This window comes from Leucopleurus acutus (assembly GCF_964270905.1).
Source record: "Leucopleurus acutus genome assembly, chromosome: 16".
NCBI classification, from domain to species: domain Eukaryota; kingdom Metazoa; phylum Chordata; class Mammalia; order Artiodactyla; family Delphinidae; genus Leucopleurus; species Leucopleurus acutus.
In genome coordinates, this window is record NC_139158.1 from 38,408,552 (window position 1) to 38,426,762 (window position 18,211).

The 18,211-nt window shown below is 62.1% G+C and overlaps 3 protein-coding genes across 4 annotated transcripts; 1 reads left to right on the forward strand and 2 right to left on the reverse strand.

The window, feature by feature from the left end:
* Nucleotides 1–238: 238 nt before the first annotated feature.
* MCRIP2 (MAPK regulated corepressor interacting protein 2) lies at nt 239–5,405 on the reverse strand. Of its 2 annotated transcripts, none has more exons than XM_082858285.1 (5): nt 5,266–5,405; nt 5,044–5,161; nt 1,187–1,314; nt 850–951; nt 239–621 (listed from the first exon to the last, which is right to left on the reverse strand). In XM_082858285.1, the coding sequence occupies exons 1-5, from the start codon at nt 5,315–5,317 to the stop codon at nt 551–553; spliced, it is 471 nt and encodes a 156-aa protein (XP_082714411.1). In that variant the 5' UTR covers nt 5,318–5,405; the 3' UTR covers nt 239–550. The 2 variants fall into 2 exon arrangements, with proteins under 2 accessions (XP_082714411.1, XP_082714410.1); XM_082858284.1 differs by lacking the exons at nt 5,044–5,161; nt 5,266–5,405 and adding exons at nt 2,214–2,349; nt 4,721–4,988.
* A 7,031-nt stretch (nt 5,406–12,436) lies between these two features.
* METTL26 (methyltransferase like 26) lies at nt 12,437–14,157 on the forward strand. The gene is made up of 6 exons (XM_082856256.1): nt 12,437–12,711; nt 12,864–13,026; nt 13,248–13,307; nt 13,664–13,731; nt 13,820–13,898; nt 13,978–14,157. The coding sequence occupies exons 1-6, from the start codon at nt 12,515–12,517 to the stop codon at nt 14,023–14,025; spliced, it is 615 nt and encodes a 204-aa protein (XP_082712382.1). The 5' UTR covers nt 12,437–12,514; the 3' UTR covers nt 14,026–14,157.
* Nucleotides 14,158–14,631: 474 nt separating this feature from the next.
* On the reverse strand, nt 14,632–17,074 carry WFIKKN1 (WAP, follistatin/kazal, immunoglobulin, kunitz and netrin domain containing 1; the record flags this gene model as incomplete). Its single annotated transcript, XM_082856425.1, has 2 exons — nt 16,824–17,074; nt 14,632–16,113 (listed from the first exon to the last, which is right to left on the reverse strand). The coding sequence occupies exons 1-2, from the start codon at nt 16,992–16,994 to the stop codon at nt 14,632–14,634; spliced, it is 1,653 nt and encodes a 550-aa protein (XP_082712551.1). The 5' UTR covers nt 16,995–17,074.
* Between the last annotated feature and the right edge of the window lie 1,137 nt (nt 17,075–18,211).

The following is an 18,211-nucleotide window of genomic DNA, read 5'->3' on the forward strand; positions in this document are numbered from 1 at the left end:
GGCGGTGTCAGGTGGGGCGCGGTGGCATTTATAGACTTCTATGCAAAATGACCTGGCCCAGGACACAGGAAGGCAGCTGGGCAAGAGGCTGGGGGGGGACCAAATTTAGACAAAGCTTCAGCTGTAAGGAGATGAGGCTACAATGGAAGGTTGGGCTGGGCCTGGTGCTGGGGCACAAGCGCCCCCTCCCGCATCCACCCCCCACCACCCCCAAGTAAAGGCCTTTCCAAAGGGCAGTTTCTCAACTTTATTAGCCTGGAGCTCCTCCCTGCCAGCCCCACAGGCTGGTCCCCGGGCACAGTGAGCAGGACTGAGGTCAGACAGTTTCAACCCCTGGCCTCTGGCAGCCTGGAACAGCTGGGCCAAGGGGTCAGCAGGAGCAAAAGTCCAAATTCTGGCACTTCAGGTGTGGCCGGCTCCTGGCCAGGCCCAGGGTGAAGCACGGCACACCGCAGCGGGTGGACAGGGTGCCGTGGTCCTCTCCTGGCAGAGGGTCCAGCGTGGGGCAGGGCCAGGCCCTGCATGGGCAGCGTTCCTTCCAAAGCTGCGACTAGGAGCAGTTGGTGATCCTGGCCAGGAACTGCTGTGCCCACCACTCGTCCAGGTCGATGGGTACGAAGTCTGCAGGGGGGCAGAAGGCTGGGCAATGATGTGCCTCCCAGGCTGACCAGCGTCTCCCACCTCGAGCTGACCACAAGCCCCTCACCCAGACCCCAACTGTAGCAGATGCTGGGAAGAATTGGGTCAGGCTCCAGTCCTCTTCCCAACCCCCTGGGGCAAGAACCTGGCTGAGCCAGATCAGGGTTGGAGGAGGTGGAGGGGACACCCTGAGGGCGGGGGAGGGCTCACTCTGCAGCCGGGGGTTGGGGGTCCTCTCCACGTATTGCACTGGCCTCGGCCCGCTCTCACCGGCTGGGCCACCACCCAGCTGCTGCTCCACTTGCTGCCAGGCTGTGGGGAGAGGATCGTCAGGCTGAGCCAGGCCCCTGGCACTGTGTCTCCCACCCCAGGGCATGGTGGCTACCCTGGACCCCAGCCCAGAACTGGGAGTGGGTAGCCTGCTGGATGGTCACAGGAGAAACAGGCAGAGAACCCAGGAAGAGCCCAGGCCTCTGGCAACTTCGAGTGAGGTTACAGTGGGAAAAGGACCAGTGGCCCAGGTCACACCCTCGGGCCTCAGCACTACCTTCGGACACAAATCGGACGTTCTCCTCGTGAGCCAGTGTGTAGGTCTCCTGGGTTCCCTTGAGGGACGGGGATGTGGCAGGTGGCCGCCGGCCATTCACCCGATTGAACACGAGCCTCGGCCCTGGACTGCAGGAAGGGGGAAGAGATGGTCAGCAACTGTTCCAAGCCCAGGTGTTACCTGGCAGAGCTCCCGGAGCAGCCTCAGGCCACCCTCACCACCCCTGGGCCAAGCCCAGCCTGGGCACTTCCCTGAACCACAGGAAGGCTGTGTGCTGCAGCCAGTGGCCAAGGCCTTTGTCGTGCAGGCCTGCGCCCCCAGCAGCTCAGTTCACAACTGCAGCCTCCCGACCCTGAGCCAGGCCTAAGACTGCAGGGGTGGAGTGGGGCCTCTCTGTGTCCCCAGATCCCCTGCAGAGCTCCATGCTCAAGGCACATAGGCGGCCCTCCAAGGGTCTCAGGCACCCCTACTGCCACCAGCCACCCACCTCCCCTGGACCAGCCAGGCCTCCATGACCCTAGGTTTTGACCTGCGTAAAGGTCACTTGGCCCAACCCCACCCACCAGGCGCAGTTCTTGGCCACTTTCTCCCCCACAGAAGTCTCTCCATCTCACGATGCCCCCCAGTGTGGGATGAAGGACCCAAACAAGAGCTGACGGCCTTTGCCCTTCCCTCTCCCAGCTGCCCCAGGTCCCCAGGGACAGCTCCTGGTCTGGCTAGACAGCACCAAGTGCTGAGTGGGCCATCCTGAGTAGGGAGGGTGTGATTGCAACCCTGGCCCACCCCTGCAGGCCCCAGATGAGGGGCTATGCTCTTGCCCACGGGGGCAGGAATGCTGAGTAAGGAGATGGCCCTGGGTGCTGGAGCTCGGCCTGGTGGGCATTCGATGTCCAGGTGGCCACTGGGCCCATCCCGGCCAGCCGGGCCCAGGGCATTGGTTGGGCTGCCCTGGCCAGTGGCAGCTGGCCCAGCCCTGTGCACATGAAGCCCGGGACAGGGCCGTGGAGAGTGCGGGGCCCACACCTACAGCAGGAGGTGGGAGCCGGGAGTCCTGGGCTGCACGTGCCACTCCGCCAGGCACTCGCGGTCCCGCCGGCCTGCTCGCCATCCTGGGCTCAGGTGCCCCACCGCCGCTGGGGTTTCCTCCTCAGTTGAGAGGGGCACTAAAATAAAGAGGAGCGTCTTGAGGGGCACCAGTCCCACCAGCTCCAGGCTGGCAGGGTCAGGTGGCCACGTAGAATGTGGAGGGGCAGGGCTCCTCCCAGGCCTGAGCTATACCAACCAGAGGGCATAGCTATTTGTCCTTAACTGGAACAGCCCCTCGCCTGCTACCCTTAGCCCTAGAAAAATTTGGAGACTGAACATCAAAGAAGGAAAAAAAGAACTGCAGTCAAAGGCTGTAAATCGCAAGTACCTAGACGGTGGCCTGGCCAGGGCTGAGAAGGGGCCCCAGCAAGCGGGCACCTGGCCGCCCGCTGCCGGCAGTTACATAAGGCAGTTCTGCGGGCCCTCTGGGGGAAAGGGCACAGCTCCCTGTGCACCTATGGACGAGTCCAGCGTCCGTCTTCCCCACCCTTCTCTGTGCCAGCGCCCAGGGACTCGGCCCGCAGGAAAGCCCCGCCCACAGGCAAGCTCTGCCCACGGCAGCAGCAGCACCGGAATCCCTGCTAGGTGCCTGCTGATACAGGCCTCGCTTCCTTTTACTTAACCCCCTTCACTACTCTCCAAGGTAGACCACCCACCCGTTTTCAGCCCAGGAACCTGGGTTCAAGAGAGAAGTGACCTGTCCAAGGTTACATGTGGTGAGTGGGTGGCAGCATCAGAACTCTATGCCTGTCTGACCCCAAAGCCCACAACCCAGTACAGCTTCCAAGCCCCCTCCCCCACCAGTCCACCTCCCCTGCACCATCAGGTGGCCCCATTTTCTCTTCTCCCCAACAGTTGATCTTATTCTCTCTCGCTGGAAGGGAGAACTCATCACAGGCACAGACTCATGTGGCCTGTCTACCACCACGGGCAGTGCCCGGCCAGAATCTGAGCCCGGACATTTAGCAGGTCAGATGCTTTGAGCACCTGTGGTGCACCAGGCACAGAGGGTGCAGCAGTGGCTCAGACTCCTTCCTCCTGGGCAAAGTCTGGGTGAGGGAGGGTGGACAGGAAGTCTGGGTGGAGTGATTTCAGAAGTTTCAGGGGCTCCTGGTGTGGAGGACCTGGTGGCTGTTCTGGCCTCCCAGCGGGGGTACTCTTCAAGGTCCCTGAGACTGGCAGGGGGCAGCTCAGGGAAGGAGTGACCTCAGAGGGAAGGGGGGACGGCATGACCAGCACACAGTCTGCCTTCCTGCCACTCCCCTGTACTCACAGTGCCACACAGGACTGCAGCAAGCTGAGGGGCCAAGCACCAGCACCCCCCTGAACCCCGGGACCTGGCAAGTTGCAACATCTTAAGGGCTCTGCTTTGTCTTTCCCATTTCTCTCCCCAGCACCCTGATCCTGCAACAGACGCACATTTCCTTCCCCATTCCCCAGCAAAGGGGCCATGGAGGAAGCAACAAGTTTCTCCAGGTAAGGGGCGGGGAAGGCTCCCTGCTTGGGTGATTGGGGGGGGTCTACACACCTATGCCTTATTCCCTCCCCTGGGAGGTAGGGCGGCTGTGAGGACCAAGGCTGATGTCACAGGCAGTGTCACAGCACAGCTGGGTCCTGGCAAGTGCCCCCCAAGGTCCCACTCACCCCTCTCCCCAGGATGCACTTGTGGCCGGCCTGGAACATTTTCCTCACTAGGACCAGTCTCAAAGTGTCAACATGCTCCTAGCAGGAGGCCCCAGGAAAGAGCCTCAGCCAAGAAGGGTCCTCACAGGCTGCCCGCACCTGTGGCATCTGAGGCCAGTAACTGAGGGAGAAGGTCAGGCTGTGGCCTGCAGCACACAGCCCCCACCTCTTAGCCAATCCTGGAAGCTGTTTGTTCTCAACTTGGGAAGAAATCCCAAGGCCTGGTCAGCGCTGCCTCCGGGCCCTGAGTCTGCTGCCCCCACCCATCCACAGCCCAGCTCAGGAGCCCTCAGGCCTGTGTGGGCCTGGACTAAGCCCTGGGCCCAGAACATGCATAGAATAAATGAAACCAGAAGCCAGGACCTGAGCCAAAAAGTGAAAGGTTCAGTCCTGGGGGATGGAGGATATGACCTCCAGGTCACAGTCACTTGGAGGCCAAAGTGGTTGAACTGAGCCTCCTATGGCAAAAATGCTGGTCAAGAAAGGCGGAAAAACCACAACTCCAGCAAGCCCCGAGCATCTGCGGGGGTCTCCGCGCCCAGCCAGGGTGTTTGGGGTGAAGGGCAGAGGCAAGCAGTGGCCTGGCAGGGCCAGAGGGAACCACGTGCACTTCTCCCCCAGCTGCCCCGCAAGCACGGCGCTGGCAGCCTCCAGCCGCGGGCAGAGGCAGGCCACCTGCGGGCCAGCGTCCTGGGCCACCGCGCTCCCGCCCTCTAGGGCGAGTCCCCAGCAGTTCGTCTCAAGCCCCAAGGTCGGCCCAGGCACCTGACTTAGCCGCCCGGAGCCCCTCAGATCCAGGAGCCGGTCGGCCTTCTCCCGACTCGGGGTCCGCGGGATCCCAGAGGACTCGGAGGTGTGTCACGCACATCCGGTCCAGCCCCCTCGGACCCAGCCAGGTGCCAGGTGAGGCGGAGGTGCGGTGCCAGAGCTGCACGCGCGGGCGGGGTCGGCGTGCTCCGCCCCCTCCGCGCCCGCCCGGAGCATGTGGCCCGATCTCCGCTAACCTTTCCCCAAGGTCACCCTCAAGGCCCCGCGGCGGCCGGCGGGGGAGGGGAGGGCCGGGCTCCGGCCGCGGCCGCGCGTCTCACCTCGACAGGGGCCAGGGTCCCGGCGGCTGCGCCCGTGGGGGCTGCGGGGTCGGCGGCGCGAGATGCCGGCATTTCAGGAGCTCGCCGAGCCTGCTCTCCACCTGCTGCTGCGTGGGACCTGCAGGCACGGGCAGGACGCGTCAGCCGCCGTCGCGCTGGGGGCGGGCAGCGCGTGCGGAACTCCGGTCGTCCCTCCCTACCTTACCCGCCCCCGCTGCGCACCTGTGCGCCGCTGCGCGACCAGCTTGCTGGGTCCCTTGGTGATGGTGTACATGGTGCGGAGGGGCCGCAGCGCGCCCGCGCCCTCCGCGCCCTCCCCGCCCGCCGGCCCGCGGCCAGATCTCGCGCCCTCCGCCCGGCTGACACTCGGCGGGTGCCGAGGGCGCGGCCCCTTTAACGGGCGGCCGGCGCTGCGGGGAGGGGGCGGGCCCGCCACACACCCCCGGCCCTTAAAGGGCCCGCGCCGAGGCACGCGGCAGGGGTGGCGCTTGGGCCTTTGGGAAACTGGCTGGACCTGCGGCGGGGCCCGAGGCTGGGGTTGGGCGGCCGCAAGCAGCGCCCACCCCTCTGGCCCAAGGCCTAGGTCAAGGAAGTTCCCTGAGGCCTGGGCCGCCGTCCGCCACAGGAGGCTACGGGAGCCATAGGCACACAGACGTGGCGAGGTTCTGGCCCAGGCCCTCGGTGATGTCCAAGGAGCTGAGGCATTGACAGATGCTGGGAGTGAGCTGTGTGGACCCTGGAAGCAAGGGTATTCCCACTCACGTCGGAGACACTCCTCCAAGGTGCCTGGGTGGGCCTGGGCCAGTGTGCCGGTTCACCCAGTCATGGGACTGAGGGGGTCAGAGATGAGAAAAGGCGGTCAGCCCCCGGGTTCGGGCAGACATGACGCCGTGGGAATCTCCCTTTCATCCCATGGGGCAGGAGCAGAAAGTACATTCTGCCGCAGCTCAGCCTTCCATGCTGATGTTTGCCCCCAACCCCAGGGAGGTGGGAGGCCACTTACCAATCCAGGAGCATCGTGGGGGCTGGATCCTGGGGATGGAGAAGGTGGGTGAAGCAACCCAGTTTATGTCATTCCACAGGGGAGAAAGAGCACTTACTCCTCCAAATCCCCCAGGCAGTGGGGTCAGCCGCAAGACCTACTTCAGTGACAGTGCCTCAGGAGGAGCCAGACCTGCCTGCCGGAGGAGAGCGGTTGCTGTGCCCTAATCTGCCAGGCAGGCCCTTCCCTGGGGGCTCTACCCACTGGGTTCCTTCCTGAGAATTAGATAGAGATGCCCCTTCCTCCCAGTTCACAGGCTGCTTAGGGCTGCCTCAGGCTGCCAGTGGGGTCAGGGTCATCACAGGGTCTCACACACAGCAGCCTGGGTTGGGGGAGGGGGAACCACACAACTCTTGGGTTTGTGAGCCTGAGGGCCTTTTGGATTCTGCAGGAGGCACCCATCCTCCCTTTGGTTGAGTTCAATCCTTAATGCCCCCCCCCAAAAAAAAACTCTGCCTGGGGTCATCCAGGGGGTGTGGCATCCGCCTCAGAGGCCTGTGCAACCACGTTGGTCCCTCAGGGCTCTTACACTGCTCCCACAAGTATTTGGGGAGGCTCAGTCGGGCCAGCACCAGAGCCTGGGGTGTGTCTCAGTCTGGGATCCGCTGCCCCAGGGGGCAAGGGGGCTTCCCCTCAGCACTGTGGCCCAGTGGGTTCCTGGAGGGCACCTAGCGCAACTACCCCCACACCCCACACCTGAGCGGGCCTGAAGCCTCCCACCCAGGCAGGGCTGAGAAGCCAGGTCAGGGGCTAGAGCACATCTTTCTCCTCGTATCCTGTCCAGACAACAAGTACTGTGTACAACATGGCGGGGGGGGGGCGGCAACCAGCGGGAGGATGCCCCCAACCCCCTACCCCATGCACCTGTGTAGCTGCTGGTTGAGGTGGGGGCACTGGGCCTGCTGGGGCTCCTTCAGGGAAGTCTGCTTCCTGGGGCAGCTGTGCTGTCCTTCCTCCCAAGTCCCCCATAGCCCCTTGACTCTGTGTCTTGTTCTACCCAAGGCCAAAGGATAAGACCCCTATCCCCGGCCCCAGCTGCCCACTCTGTGGGGCTGGGCTGAGCAAAGCCTGTGACCCTGAGAGGGGAGAGCATGCCCAGGGAGTCTGGGCATGAGCACAGCCCCTGGCCAAGCTGGCCCCCCTTTCCACCCGAGGTGCCCATCCCTCGTCCCGCCCCCCAGTTGTGTCAAGGCCACCACGCTCCTGCCCTGGTCTATGCTGGCTGCCCTGGTCTCCCTGGTGGCCTCGAGCACAATGCTAACTCACTCAGGCTGGGTGAGGGGCCCGCAGGGTGAGGGGCCTGGGCGGGCCTGTGTCCTGAAGGCATATGTTCTGGGCAGAAGGAGCCAGGCCCTGGGGTGGGGGAGTACCTCCCCCCAGGTTGACATGAGAGCTCCTCCTCTCCCAGGCACCCCCTCAGGCCAGGGTGAAGAGGGGAAGGACAGGGCCTGTTGATGAGCAGATAGGCCTGGCCTTGATGGTGGACAAGGCTGCTAGACTGTAATGTCCCAGCCCTGCCTACGGGCCTTGTCTGATGTCAAAGGTTGGGTCCAAGACCCCTTGGAAGGGCTCCAGGAAAGAGGAGCAGAACAGAAATGGTCCTGACAGGCAGGAGAGGAGGGGGTGCAGGACAGGCTGGGCCTAGGGGAGAAGTGAGAGAACCCAGAGGTCCCCAAAAGACACTGAGCTAAGGGAGAGGGGAGCCAGGGAGAGAAAGGCCCGGTTGTAGGGGACAGGCAGCAGAGGAGGGCAGGGAGGAGGGTGGGGCTGATCTCCCCCTGAGGCGCCTTTCCAGCCTCACTGCTCCCAGGACTCAAGTGTGAGACCTGCTCTGGCCCCGGGACAGAGCCAAGGGGCGTGGGGAGGGCCCAGCCAGAGCCTGGGAGAGGTCAGGGTCTGGATGGGCCTGCAACCAAGATCTCAGTTTGGTTCTCCTGTTAGGGTAGGAACCCTGGCCAGCCTGGCCTTCCCTGGACTACACTGTCCATGACGGTGTGCCACCCTGCTAAGCCCCCGTAGAGATAGCATCTTGCAGCCGGCAACATTCCCTATTGTCAGAGAGCCTGGAAACCCATCCTGGAATTGGAGTCATGGGCAGTTGAAGAGCAGGCAGGGGCCTCACCCAGCAGGCTGAAAAAAATGGGTGTCATAGTAAGGAAAGGCCTTTACCTCACTGACCCTAGTTAATCATAATAAAAACAAGTATTGGTTTTTCTCTTCTAAAAGCCTCTAAATATGATACAAAAATGTCATGTTAGAAGAGAAAGATGTTTAAGTTTTCAGTCATCCTCCATCATTTTTCAGATCTGAAATCCATGCCCTCACCAACCCAGACTAGAGGATGGGCTTCTGCCAATAAAGGGTGATCGGTGGCCCCCAGGAAAGGCTCCGGCTGGATGCTGCCACACCTGCCACCGAGTTTCTAGGGATTGCCCATTCCTTTTTTTTTTTTTGGCCTCGTGGCTTGCAGGATCTTAGTTTCCTGACCAGGGACTGCACCTGGGCCCTAGCAGTGAAAGTGTCGAGTCCTAAACACTGGACCTCCAGGGAATTCCCAAGGGATTGCCCATTCCCATACCCAAGTGCAGTGAGTTGAACAGTGGCCCCCCAAAGATACATCGCCCAGAACCTCAGAACATGACCTTATTTGGAATAATGGTCTTTGCAGATATAATTAAAGCAAGGATTTCGAGATAAGGTCATTCTGGATTAGGATGGGCCCTAAATCCAATGATGAGTGTCCGTGTAAGAGAAAGGAGAGGTATATTTGGACACAGAGAGACACAGAGAAGACCAGGTGAAGACAGAGGCAGAGACTGCAGTGAGCCTGCACAAGCCCAGGAACGCCTGGAGCCACACAGAAGCCGGAAGCTGTGATCACGAAAGGGCTTCCTGTAGGGCCACTGGAGGGAGCTGACATCTTTATTTTGGGCTTCTGGCCTGCAGAACTGTGAGAAAATAAATTTTTGTTTTAAGTCACCAAGTTTTGGGGTAATCTGTTATACTAGCTCTAGAAAATTAACATACAGAGGGAAGCAGTAGTGGGTGATGGTGAGGGAATGGGAGGGGAAGTGCCCAGGGTGCAGCACTGGAGGGCTTGGGAGGAAGTTCAGTGAATGGTGGGCACATGGGCCTGGACCTCAGGAAGGAAGCTGGACCCTGCTGTTGGCTCTGGACACTAGGGGGGCTTACTCCACAGCCCTCTGTAGATGAGCATGACTAGCAGGAGAGGCCCCTCCGGCTCCAACAGTAATCCGCAGGAGACACAACCCCAGGAGGTACCACTGAGCACAGGCCCAGGTCTGGGACACTTCCAGGTGTCCCATGTTCAGCATCCCCTGGGGGACTTGGACCCTCCCAGAGTCTGACACACATCTGGCACTTTACAGGAAATGTGTGCTCACACTTGTTCACCCAGCTCACACATGCTCACATGCATGCATTCACACACACACACGCACTGTAGCAAAGGCCACCGCTTGGCTGCACCCAGCTGCTTCTGTCCCAGGCTCTGAGCTTGGAGAGTGCAGAGGGCAGGTGTCAGTTCCCACAGCATCCAGTCCAGAGTGATGAACGTGGCAGGGGGACGTCAACCTGAGGTCAAGTGCCGTTAAACAGAAGACGTTGCAGGGCATGTGGGCAGTTCCTCAAGCAGCACCATACAACATGGGGGAAGCAGGCTCCTTCTCTCTTACAGGACATGAGTGTAAAGGAAAAACTTCTTTTTCTGTACTCACAACACTTCTGACACCAAAAGTGGGGGGGTGGTTCTTATTGGTTCTCTAGTGAGAATGCTCTAGTTCTCTTTGGACACCAACTGGGTGTCCGACAATTTAACTGGATTCTAACTCTAACTGCCCAGCGTCCACACAGACCCACGGGCTGAGGGCTCAGTCCCTCAACACCACCCCCCACCCCCGCAGACGCCAATGAGGAGTCCAGGCTGTCACCTGTGCTTCTGAGCAACCAGATGTAAGTCAGGGTTCCCACTACCCCCTCCTTGGGTTCCATAACTTGCCAGAATGGCTCACAGAACTCAGGGGAACATTTTACTTATATTTACTGGTTTATCATAAAGGACACGACTGTGGAACAGCCAGGTGGAAGAGATGCCCTGGGAAGGTGTGAGGAAGGGGTGCGGAGCCCCCACGCCCTCCCTGGGAGCCACCCTCCCAGCACCTCCAAGTTCACCATCTGGAAGCTCCCTGAACCCCTCTATTTGCGATTTGTGTGGAGGCTCCATTACAAGAACAGGGCTGATTAAATCATTGGCCATTGGAGATTAGCTGTGTCTCCAGCCCCTCCCCCTCTCAGGAGTCAGAAGTCTGAGCAGGGCAGAAAGTTCCAACCCCCTAATCACAGAGTTCCCCTGGCAACCAGCCCCCATCCTCCAAGAGTCACCTCAATGGTATAAATCCAGGTAAGGCTGAAAGAGGCTTGTTATGAATAACAGATGCTCCTCTCACCCCATCACTCACGAAATCTTCAGGGTTTTAAGAGTTCTATTCCAGGAACCAGGACGAAGACCAAATATCTGTCTCTTATTATACTATAATATGACAGGGTGGCCCGTGCCCAGGAATGCCATGTTAAGTCACCAGGAAGCGTGGTGCCTCTCGAGTGGGCAAGGAGGGCTGAGGGGCCTGGTTGGTGAGGCCTCAGATGACCACTGATCATTACAGGTGACGGTCAGGGATTCACATTGAGGGACACCTCTTCTCCACCTGGAGACACAGAAAATGCTCAGCCAACAAACTAGGAGGTGAAGCAAAAGTGACTCAGGTAATGAAAACTCAGGGCCATGAAATGGGAAAGTCAGCTACGAAAAAAGGGTGGTCGTAATGCAGAATGCCAAAGGGGTTGTCTGGAGGCCGACGCACTGAGTGGAATTTTCGCATCTCCCGTCCCTAAGATGCAAGGTTGTCCTCCTTTTCTGACCACATTCAGACAGGCCTCTGGTCCCACTCTGCATGCCCCCTCAACAGCAATCCCAGGCTAAAGTCTCGGTCAGTGCCATTCTCAGAGCTCTTGCCAGAGCGACGTTGGGTATGGGGGGAGGGGTGTCTCACGTGAGAAAAAGTGCCCAGCAAAGGAGATAAGCTAGTCCTGACTGCAGAGCACGGTCTCCAGCCTGCTGAAAGGGCCCCTTCTGAGACATGGGCCCCAAGAAGACAAATAGGGAAAAACCGTGGACACAACACAAATCGGCCTCCCACTTGACTCAGAGGTCACTGACCCCGCACAACATCCGTGAACCCTAGGCTAGCGCTGGTCATCTCAGTGTCACAGAGAAGCCCTGAGCATCACAGGCTCAGTTCCGGCAGGCTGGGCCCGCCCCTCCCGGAGTCCCACCAGCCGCAAGGAGCCCCGCCAAGCACAACCCCGCCCACATAAGAGCCCCGCCCCAGAACCCCGCCCAGCTGCAGCCCCAGCCCCGCCCCAGCGGAGCCCAGCCCACCACAGGGAGCTCCGCCACACAACCCCACCCACCCGCAGCCTCCGCCCAGCCAGGAGCCCGCCCCAGCCACGAAGGCCCTCCCATGGCCCCGCCCCCACAATTTCCGAATGCCGCGGTTGCCGTGGTTTCCACAGAGCACGCTCGAATCCAGTCGGCTGCAAGCCCACGTAGCTCATCCCCGCTCCTTCCCCTCGAGTGCTGGGTGCCCGAGCGACACCCCGAGCCCCCCCACCATCGCGGACCCCGCCAAACCTGGTGCACCTAACCATTAGCGACGCATGCGCACCAATGTCTCTGCGCAGAGCCGGGAAGGCCGGTGTGGGAAGGGTAGTGGAGGAGGCTAGTAGTTGCGTCACAATCACCTAAGTCTCGTGGGCGAGCTGGTTACCAGCAGCGCCGCTGGTGTAGTGGTATCATGCAAGATTCCCATTCTTGCGACCCGGGTTCGATTCCCGGGCGGCGCACCTCGTATTTTTTTTCTTTCCCCTCAACTCAAAAAAACCCCGAGAGATTTCATAAAGGAAAGAAAGACTAGAGGGAAGTATCCCATTCCGATGCGACACGAACGAGACTACTTTGGAGTAACAAGCGCTATGAAAATGTGCCAGGACAGCCACGGGCACGGGGTGCTGAGCCAATGGGTTCCTGTAAACCAGCCCCCACAAGCTCCTCGCCCCGTCCCCCTGCGGAGGCCGCGGCTCGCTACCCGCCTCTGCTGCTGCGGGGCCTTTAAGGCGCGGCGCGTGTCCTCCTGGGAATTGTAGTCTGTGGGTGTGGGGGGGGCGCCGGCTGCTCGGCGGCTAGGCCACAGCTCCCGACGGGCCCCGCGGTGCCGGACTACCACTCCCGACGGGCCCCGCGGACCACAGCACCACTCCCGACGGGCCCCGCGGTGCCGGACCACTATTCCCGACGGGCCCGGCGGTGCTGGACTAACACTCGTAACGGGCCCCGCCGCGCGGGACTAGAAGATGCTGGTGGCGGCGGCCGCCGAACGGAACAAGGAACCCATCCTGCGCGTGCTGCAGCAGTACGTGGACCCGGCCCAGCGCGGCGTCCGCGTGCTCGAGGTGGCCTCGGGCTCTGGCCAGCACACGGCCCACTTCGCGCGGGCCTTTCCCCACGCCGAGTGGCAGCCGTCCGACGTGGACCAGCGCTGCCTGGACAGGTGCGGCGGGAAGGCGGGACCCCGGGGCTGAAAATGTGCCCCGTCCCGCTGCCCTGGATCCCCACGCTATTGTGATCCCTCTAAGCCTCCCCCAAGTAGTGTTGCAGAAATGGCTGCACAGGCCACCCCACCCACGGGCTGCCTTCCCGCAGCATCTTGGCCACCACTCAGGCCCAGGGACTGCCCAACGTGAAGGCCCCGCTGTACCTGGACGTGAGGTGGGATTGGGAGCAGTGGGGCGGGATCCTGCCGCAATCTTTGGACCTGCTACTCTGCATCAACATGAGCCACATCAGCCCCCTGAGCTGCACCGAGGTCTGTGGGAGCGTGGGTGAGCTACCCAGGGCCCACCCACCTGCGTCGTGCGGCATTCCTTCCCCTGCACTGGGAGGGAGCGGGATGCCAGGTTTGCCCCGAATCAGAGACAGGGCACTCAGGCCGGGGGAGGTCAGGCTGAGATTCCAGTACTGGGCCCAGGGCTCTTTTGGGCCCTGGGGAAGGCTCCTCACTGCTCTCCTGCTTCCCCCACTTCCCAGGGGCTCTTCAGAGCAGCAGGACACCTGCTCAAACGCAAGGCGCTCCTCATCACCTATGGGGTGAGTGCTCCTGCCTGAGATGGGCCTCTCCTGGCAGGACCACCCCAGCCAGCCTTGGCTGTCCCCGCCTTTCAGGACTCCTTTCTTGTCTCCGTATTTTCAGTTGCCCTTTTCCCCAGCTTCCCATTATCACTGAAACACACCCAGGCCCTCCCCTCTCCAACACTCCTGTCATCTGCCAGTCTTTCTGCACCCCGTTGGCTCAGCAGCTGGTCCTCAGCTGTCCCGCTCTGGGAAGCAATGAGGGGTGTGTCCTTTCCATTCTGTGGGTGCCATCCTGCAAGTCTGCCCAGTGGATGACAGGGGATGGCTGAGCCTGTGGATAGTGGACAGAATCGTGTTCTCTGTCTCCACAGCCCTATGCCATCAATGGGAAGATTTCTCCCCAGAGTAACGTGGACTTTGACCTCACCCTCAGACGCAGGTCAGAGCTGGGTGGGTACGGGGTTTGGTTGGGGGGCAGGTGGGCTGGGTAGACCCCCAGGCCGATTCCACCTCCTTCTCTCCTGCAGGAACCCAGAGTGGGGGCTGCGGGACACGGCCCTTCTGGAGAACCTGGGCCAGGCCAGCCAGCTGTTCCTGGAGAGGATGGTAAGTGGGGAGGACTGTGGTCACAGGCAGCCTCCCTGGGGACCAGGAGCAGCTTCTCCAGCCAAAGTATCTCCCCCAGGTGGACATGCCAGCCAACAACAAGTGCCTCATTTTCCGGAAGGAGTAAACCCCTTCTCCGCCATGCCTGTGTCCCTGGGACAAACCCAGATCACCAGCCCCTACCACCCTGGGCCAGACTATGGGGACTGGCCCTCCCCAGACTGGGGATTCTTAGCTAGTGGCCACAGGGCTGCTAAGAGCCTGGGAATAAAGTGTTTCCTGCTGTCCCATTGCTGGTATCTGCCATGCCTCCTCCTGGGAGCACTCCTGCAGGGTGCTGGGTGGGCAGGCTGTGTCTCCAAGGGTTCCATTCTGGGGACAAGAAGGGTCTGGCCTGTGGGTCAGGGCTTGGGGGCATCCTGGACTCTGCTGCTCCACTCGGGCAGAGAGGGGAGGGAGGGAGGAAGGACCCAGGGGCTGCTGAGACACGACTGAGCTGGCTGCCTGGCCCTCCAGCCATGGGAGGTGATACCCACTTCAGAGGCTGGTTCTCACTGGTGCTCCCTGGTGACCTCAGACTGGAGCCAAATCCCCGTGTGGTGGCAGGACCCCCAGCACAGGCAGGTTATGAGGTCCAGGACGCTTTTATTCAGGCGGAGGGCGGGGAGGGCGGGGCGAGCTGGGAGTGGGTGGTTTGTGGGGAGGGCGGGGTGGGGCGGGCGGGGTGGGCGGGCTAGTCTTGGAAGCGGTTGAGCAGCTCGCAGGCCTTCCTCTCTAGCAGCTCCGAGATCTTCTTGATGCGCTTCTCGCTGGCTGCGCGGACGTAGCTGCCCGCATCCAGCATGGCCACGCCGTCTCGCACCTCGCCCATGATGACCAGCGGGCTGTCGCCAGCCGTCACGTTGGGGCAGGGGCAGGCCCGGTCCATACCGCTCAGCGTCACCTCCAGGTACTTGGTGCCCAAGAGCCTGAGGCCCATCTTGTCATCCTTGAGCACGTCGTCCAGGGCCACGCGAGCGATGCCGCCGCCGCCGCCCGCCTCGGGCTCCTCCAGCACCTCCGTGAGCCGCCCCACGATGGCGAAGTCGCTGCGGCACAGGCTGAGCGCCAGCTTGCTCCGGAGACGGCAGGCCCGGCAGGGCGGTGTCCGCGGTACGGGGCAGGCGTCCTCGCAGCTCTCGCGGCTCTCGAAGTTGTTGCCATTGCCCTCGCAGCCGCTGTACTCAAAGGGGTGGCACTGCTGTAGCAGCGGACTGTAGGCCCAGCGCGGCTCCCAGCCCTGGCAGGGGCCCTGCACGGCCGGCAGCACGCAGGCGTCCCTGGGGCCACGGGCGCAGGCCTGCTGGCACGCCTCATAGGTCTCGAAGCCCTGGGCACCCCCGGCACAGCTGCCAACTGGGAAGGTCATGCAGCCGCCCCGTTGCGGGTCAAAGTGCCAAAGGACCTGGCCAGAGGGGGTGCCGACACAGGCCTGCGTGGTGGGTAGGCATTGGGCTGGGGCGGCGGCCACTGGGGCCCCGTCCTCGGCCGGCTCCCGCTGGACCACGGAGAGCGGGAAGTCGGCCCGCAGCAGGCCAGCGGCATTGCGCGCGGTGCACGTGTAGAGGCCGGCGTCCTCTGGCCTGGCATTGTAAAGCACCAGCTGCCCGATGCTCGTGACCACCACGTTGCCATACATCTGGTCTGGCCGCATGATCAGGTTCTCCCGCTGGTCACTCTGCTTCTCCCAGGTCACAGCGGGTGGCGGGCGGCCACTGACATCACAGTGGAGGCTGGCTGTGCCCCCTACATACACTGCCTGTGGGGAGGGGCTGCTGTAGAGGGCAGGCGGCACCAGGGCATCCCCGGGTGTCGGGCGGGCGGTGGTCTCGGGGGGCCCGGGGCTGCTGGGTGGCCTGCTGAGGACATGCTTGCAGGGCACGACGTGCAGGCGGAGGCCACGCAGGCAGGCCTCTGCATCCATGTAGCAGCGGTTGTAGTAGGTGAGGCCGTCCGAGGCACAGGTGAAGCTGGGCTCCTTCTCACAGCGGTCACGGCAGCGGCACACAGGCTGCCCATCCCAGATGTCGCAGTCGGAGCCCTGCTGTGGGCACACGAAGCCATCACATGAGGCCGCCAGCTTGGGTGTGGCCAGGCCGCTGTCAGGGAAGCGGGCTGCCACGCAGCTCTGCAGCCCACACACGTTGGTGCAGCACTTCTCAGTGGCAGCGCAATCCTGTGGAGGGGGCGGGAGCGGACAGCTCAGCGGACACCCAAATACCCCTCCCCCTTCAGCCCTGCCCCAGCATGCCCAGCGAGGGCAGTGGTGAGTCCCCTGCTGCCTCTCCCTGAATCTGTTTCCCCTCTGGGAGCCGAGCAGGTCTGCAGGTTTGCTTTCCATCTGGACAATGAACTACAACTGCCTGGCGCACCCATCACATAGGTCATCTCACTGGACCTCACGGAATCCTCAGACCCCTGGCCACCAGAGCAGCTTTTTTTGTTATCCCATCATACACATGAGGACACTGAGGCTCCGGGAGGACGTAAAAGTGCTCAAGGCCACTGCAGTGGTGCAGGGCTGGGCTGCAAAGGCGGGACCTCCAAACAGGTTCCCGCCTCTCTGCCCCGCTGGACCTGAAAACAGCTAGTTGCAGGGTGGGGGTGGGCAGGTCTGAGAAGTGAGAAGGGGGCCTCCAGTTTTCAGATGTGAAGGCAAAGACGGGGCGGCTGTCCCCAGGGCCCCTCATATGGAGCACAGTGTGAAACCCCAGCAGAAGAGTGGGGAGCCTGAGGAGGAAGTGACTTCCAGGGTTGAGGGTCCCCTCTGCAGGCAAGGCCTGGGGCGTGGGGGAGGTCCTGGCTTCTCCCATGCTGACCAGGGGCCCCCAACGTAGTCTGTCTCCCCCCCCAAGCTGGGCCAGTGGTGACAGTGCCTGTGCTCACCTGGTCTCTGACGCACTCACGCTCACAGGTGCTCTGGGCGTCCACCCACAGGTTGGGGCTGAGCTGGTTGGGGCACACACCCGGGTGGCTCCTGGGCCCCGGCGGCAGGCTGGCCCCCGCAGTCAGCCCAACCAGGAGCAACAGCAGCAGGAGTGGCCTCAGGGCCGGCATGGGGACCGAGGGACCAGGGGGTGGGGGGGTGTGGCCGCTAGCCCCTCCTCAGGCCCTGCCGATCCCCACTCCCTGCAGGCATCCACCCTCCCAGATCTGTGATCGGTGCCCCTGCCCCCTGCCCCTGGACTCCCCTCTGTCCCCCAAGGTCGGAGCTCACAGCAGACGCTCAAGTCTCAGGCTGGGTGGGTTCCGGGTCTCTCCGAGCTGAGTCTGTGCCTGTGGCACCGGCCCCTCCCCCTCCTGGCCCCTCTGGTCAGCTCAGGGCAGGGGGCGGGGAGAGGAGAGGAAGGCTGGGGAGGGGCCAGCGCCCAGGAGCACAGAGACACTGGCCATGAGGGTCACCAAGGGGCGGAGAAGGGCGGCTCCGGCCGGAGAGAGGAGGGGGAAACGCTGTAACCGGAGCCCCTCCTCCCTCCAGGCCCTGGGATCAAAGCTGGCCTGCAAGAGGGGGCAGGGCTGGCCAACCCCTCTGGCTCCCCCATCCAACCCTGGGCCTGGGTCTTCCCCAGAGCAGGCCAGGCTGGACTGCCACCTGGTAGTCACTACATCCAGGCAAAGGTGCAGGGGCTCTGTATTAAGCCCAGCAACGGTGGGGTTCTGCTCCCTTCCCAAGGAAGATTCCACAACCTTCCCCATACCCCTTCTCATGGTCACACCGTGCCAGCAGGTCTTGGGGTCAAATCTAAACCCTTCCTGCTGGAGGTGAAGCCTTTGCAGCACAAAGGTACCTGATGGGCACGGCCTGGGGGAGGCTGACGCATGGCAGAACTTTGCATTTAGAGAGCCTGCTTCCTGCCCCTTCTGAAACCCAGGCACCTGTCTCCTGGTCCAGGCCCTTCCTCAAAGGGTTATGGTGCTTGCCAAAAAAGTGGGGTACTAGAGCAGTGGACAGGGAGGGAACGGTCTGTGTGTGTTGGCCGGTACAGGCGCCGGTCACAAGGGCTGTGGACACTAGAGACGCGGTGAGGGTGTTTACTTGGGCTGATCTGAATCTCAGCGGCTGTGTGTGGCCCTGCGTGGGGCAGCACAGTCCTGAGAGAGATCAAGGGCATCTAAGAGCACCCTGAGAACAGCATGTCCCAGGAGAGCTTAAGGAACTGCAAGGACCCAAAGGTCTTCGCCTGCCCCTCCAGGCTCGTGACATTCAGGAAGGATGGAAGCTCCTCCTGGGCGTGGGGGCAGCGGGGAGATCAAACGCAGCCACCGCCAGAATG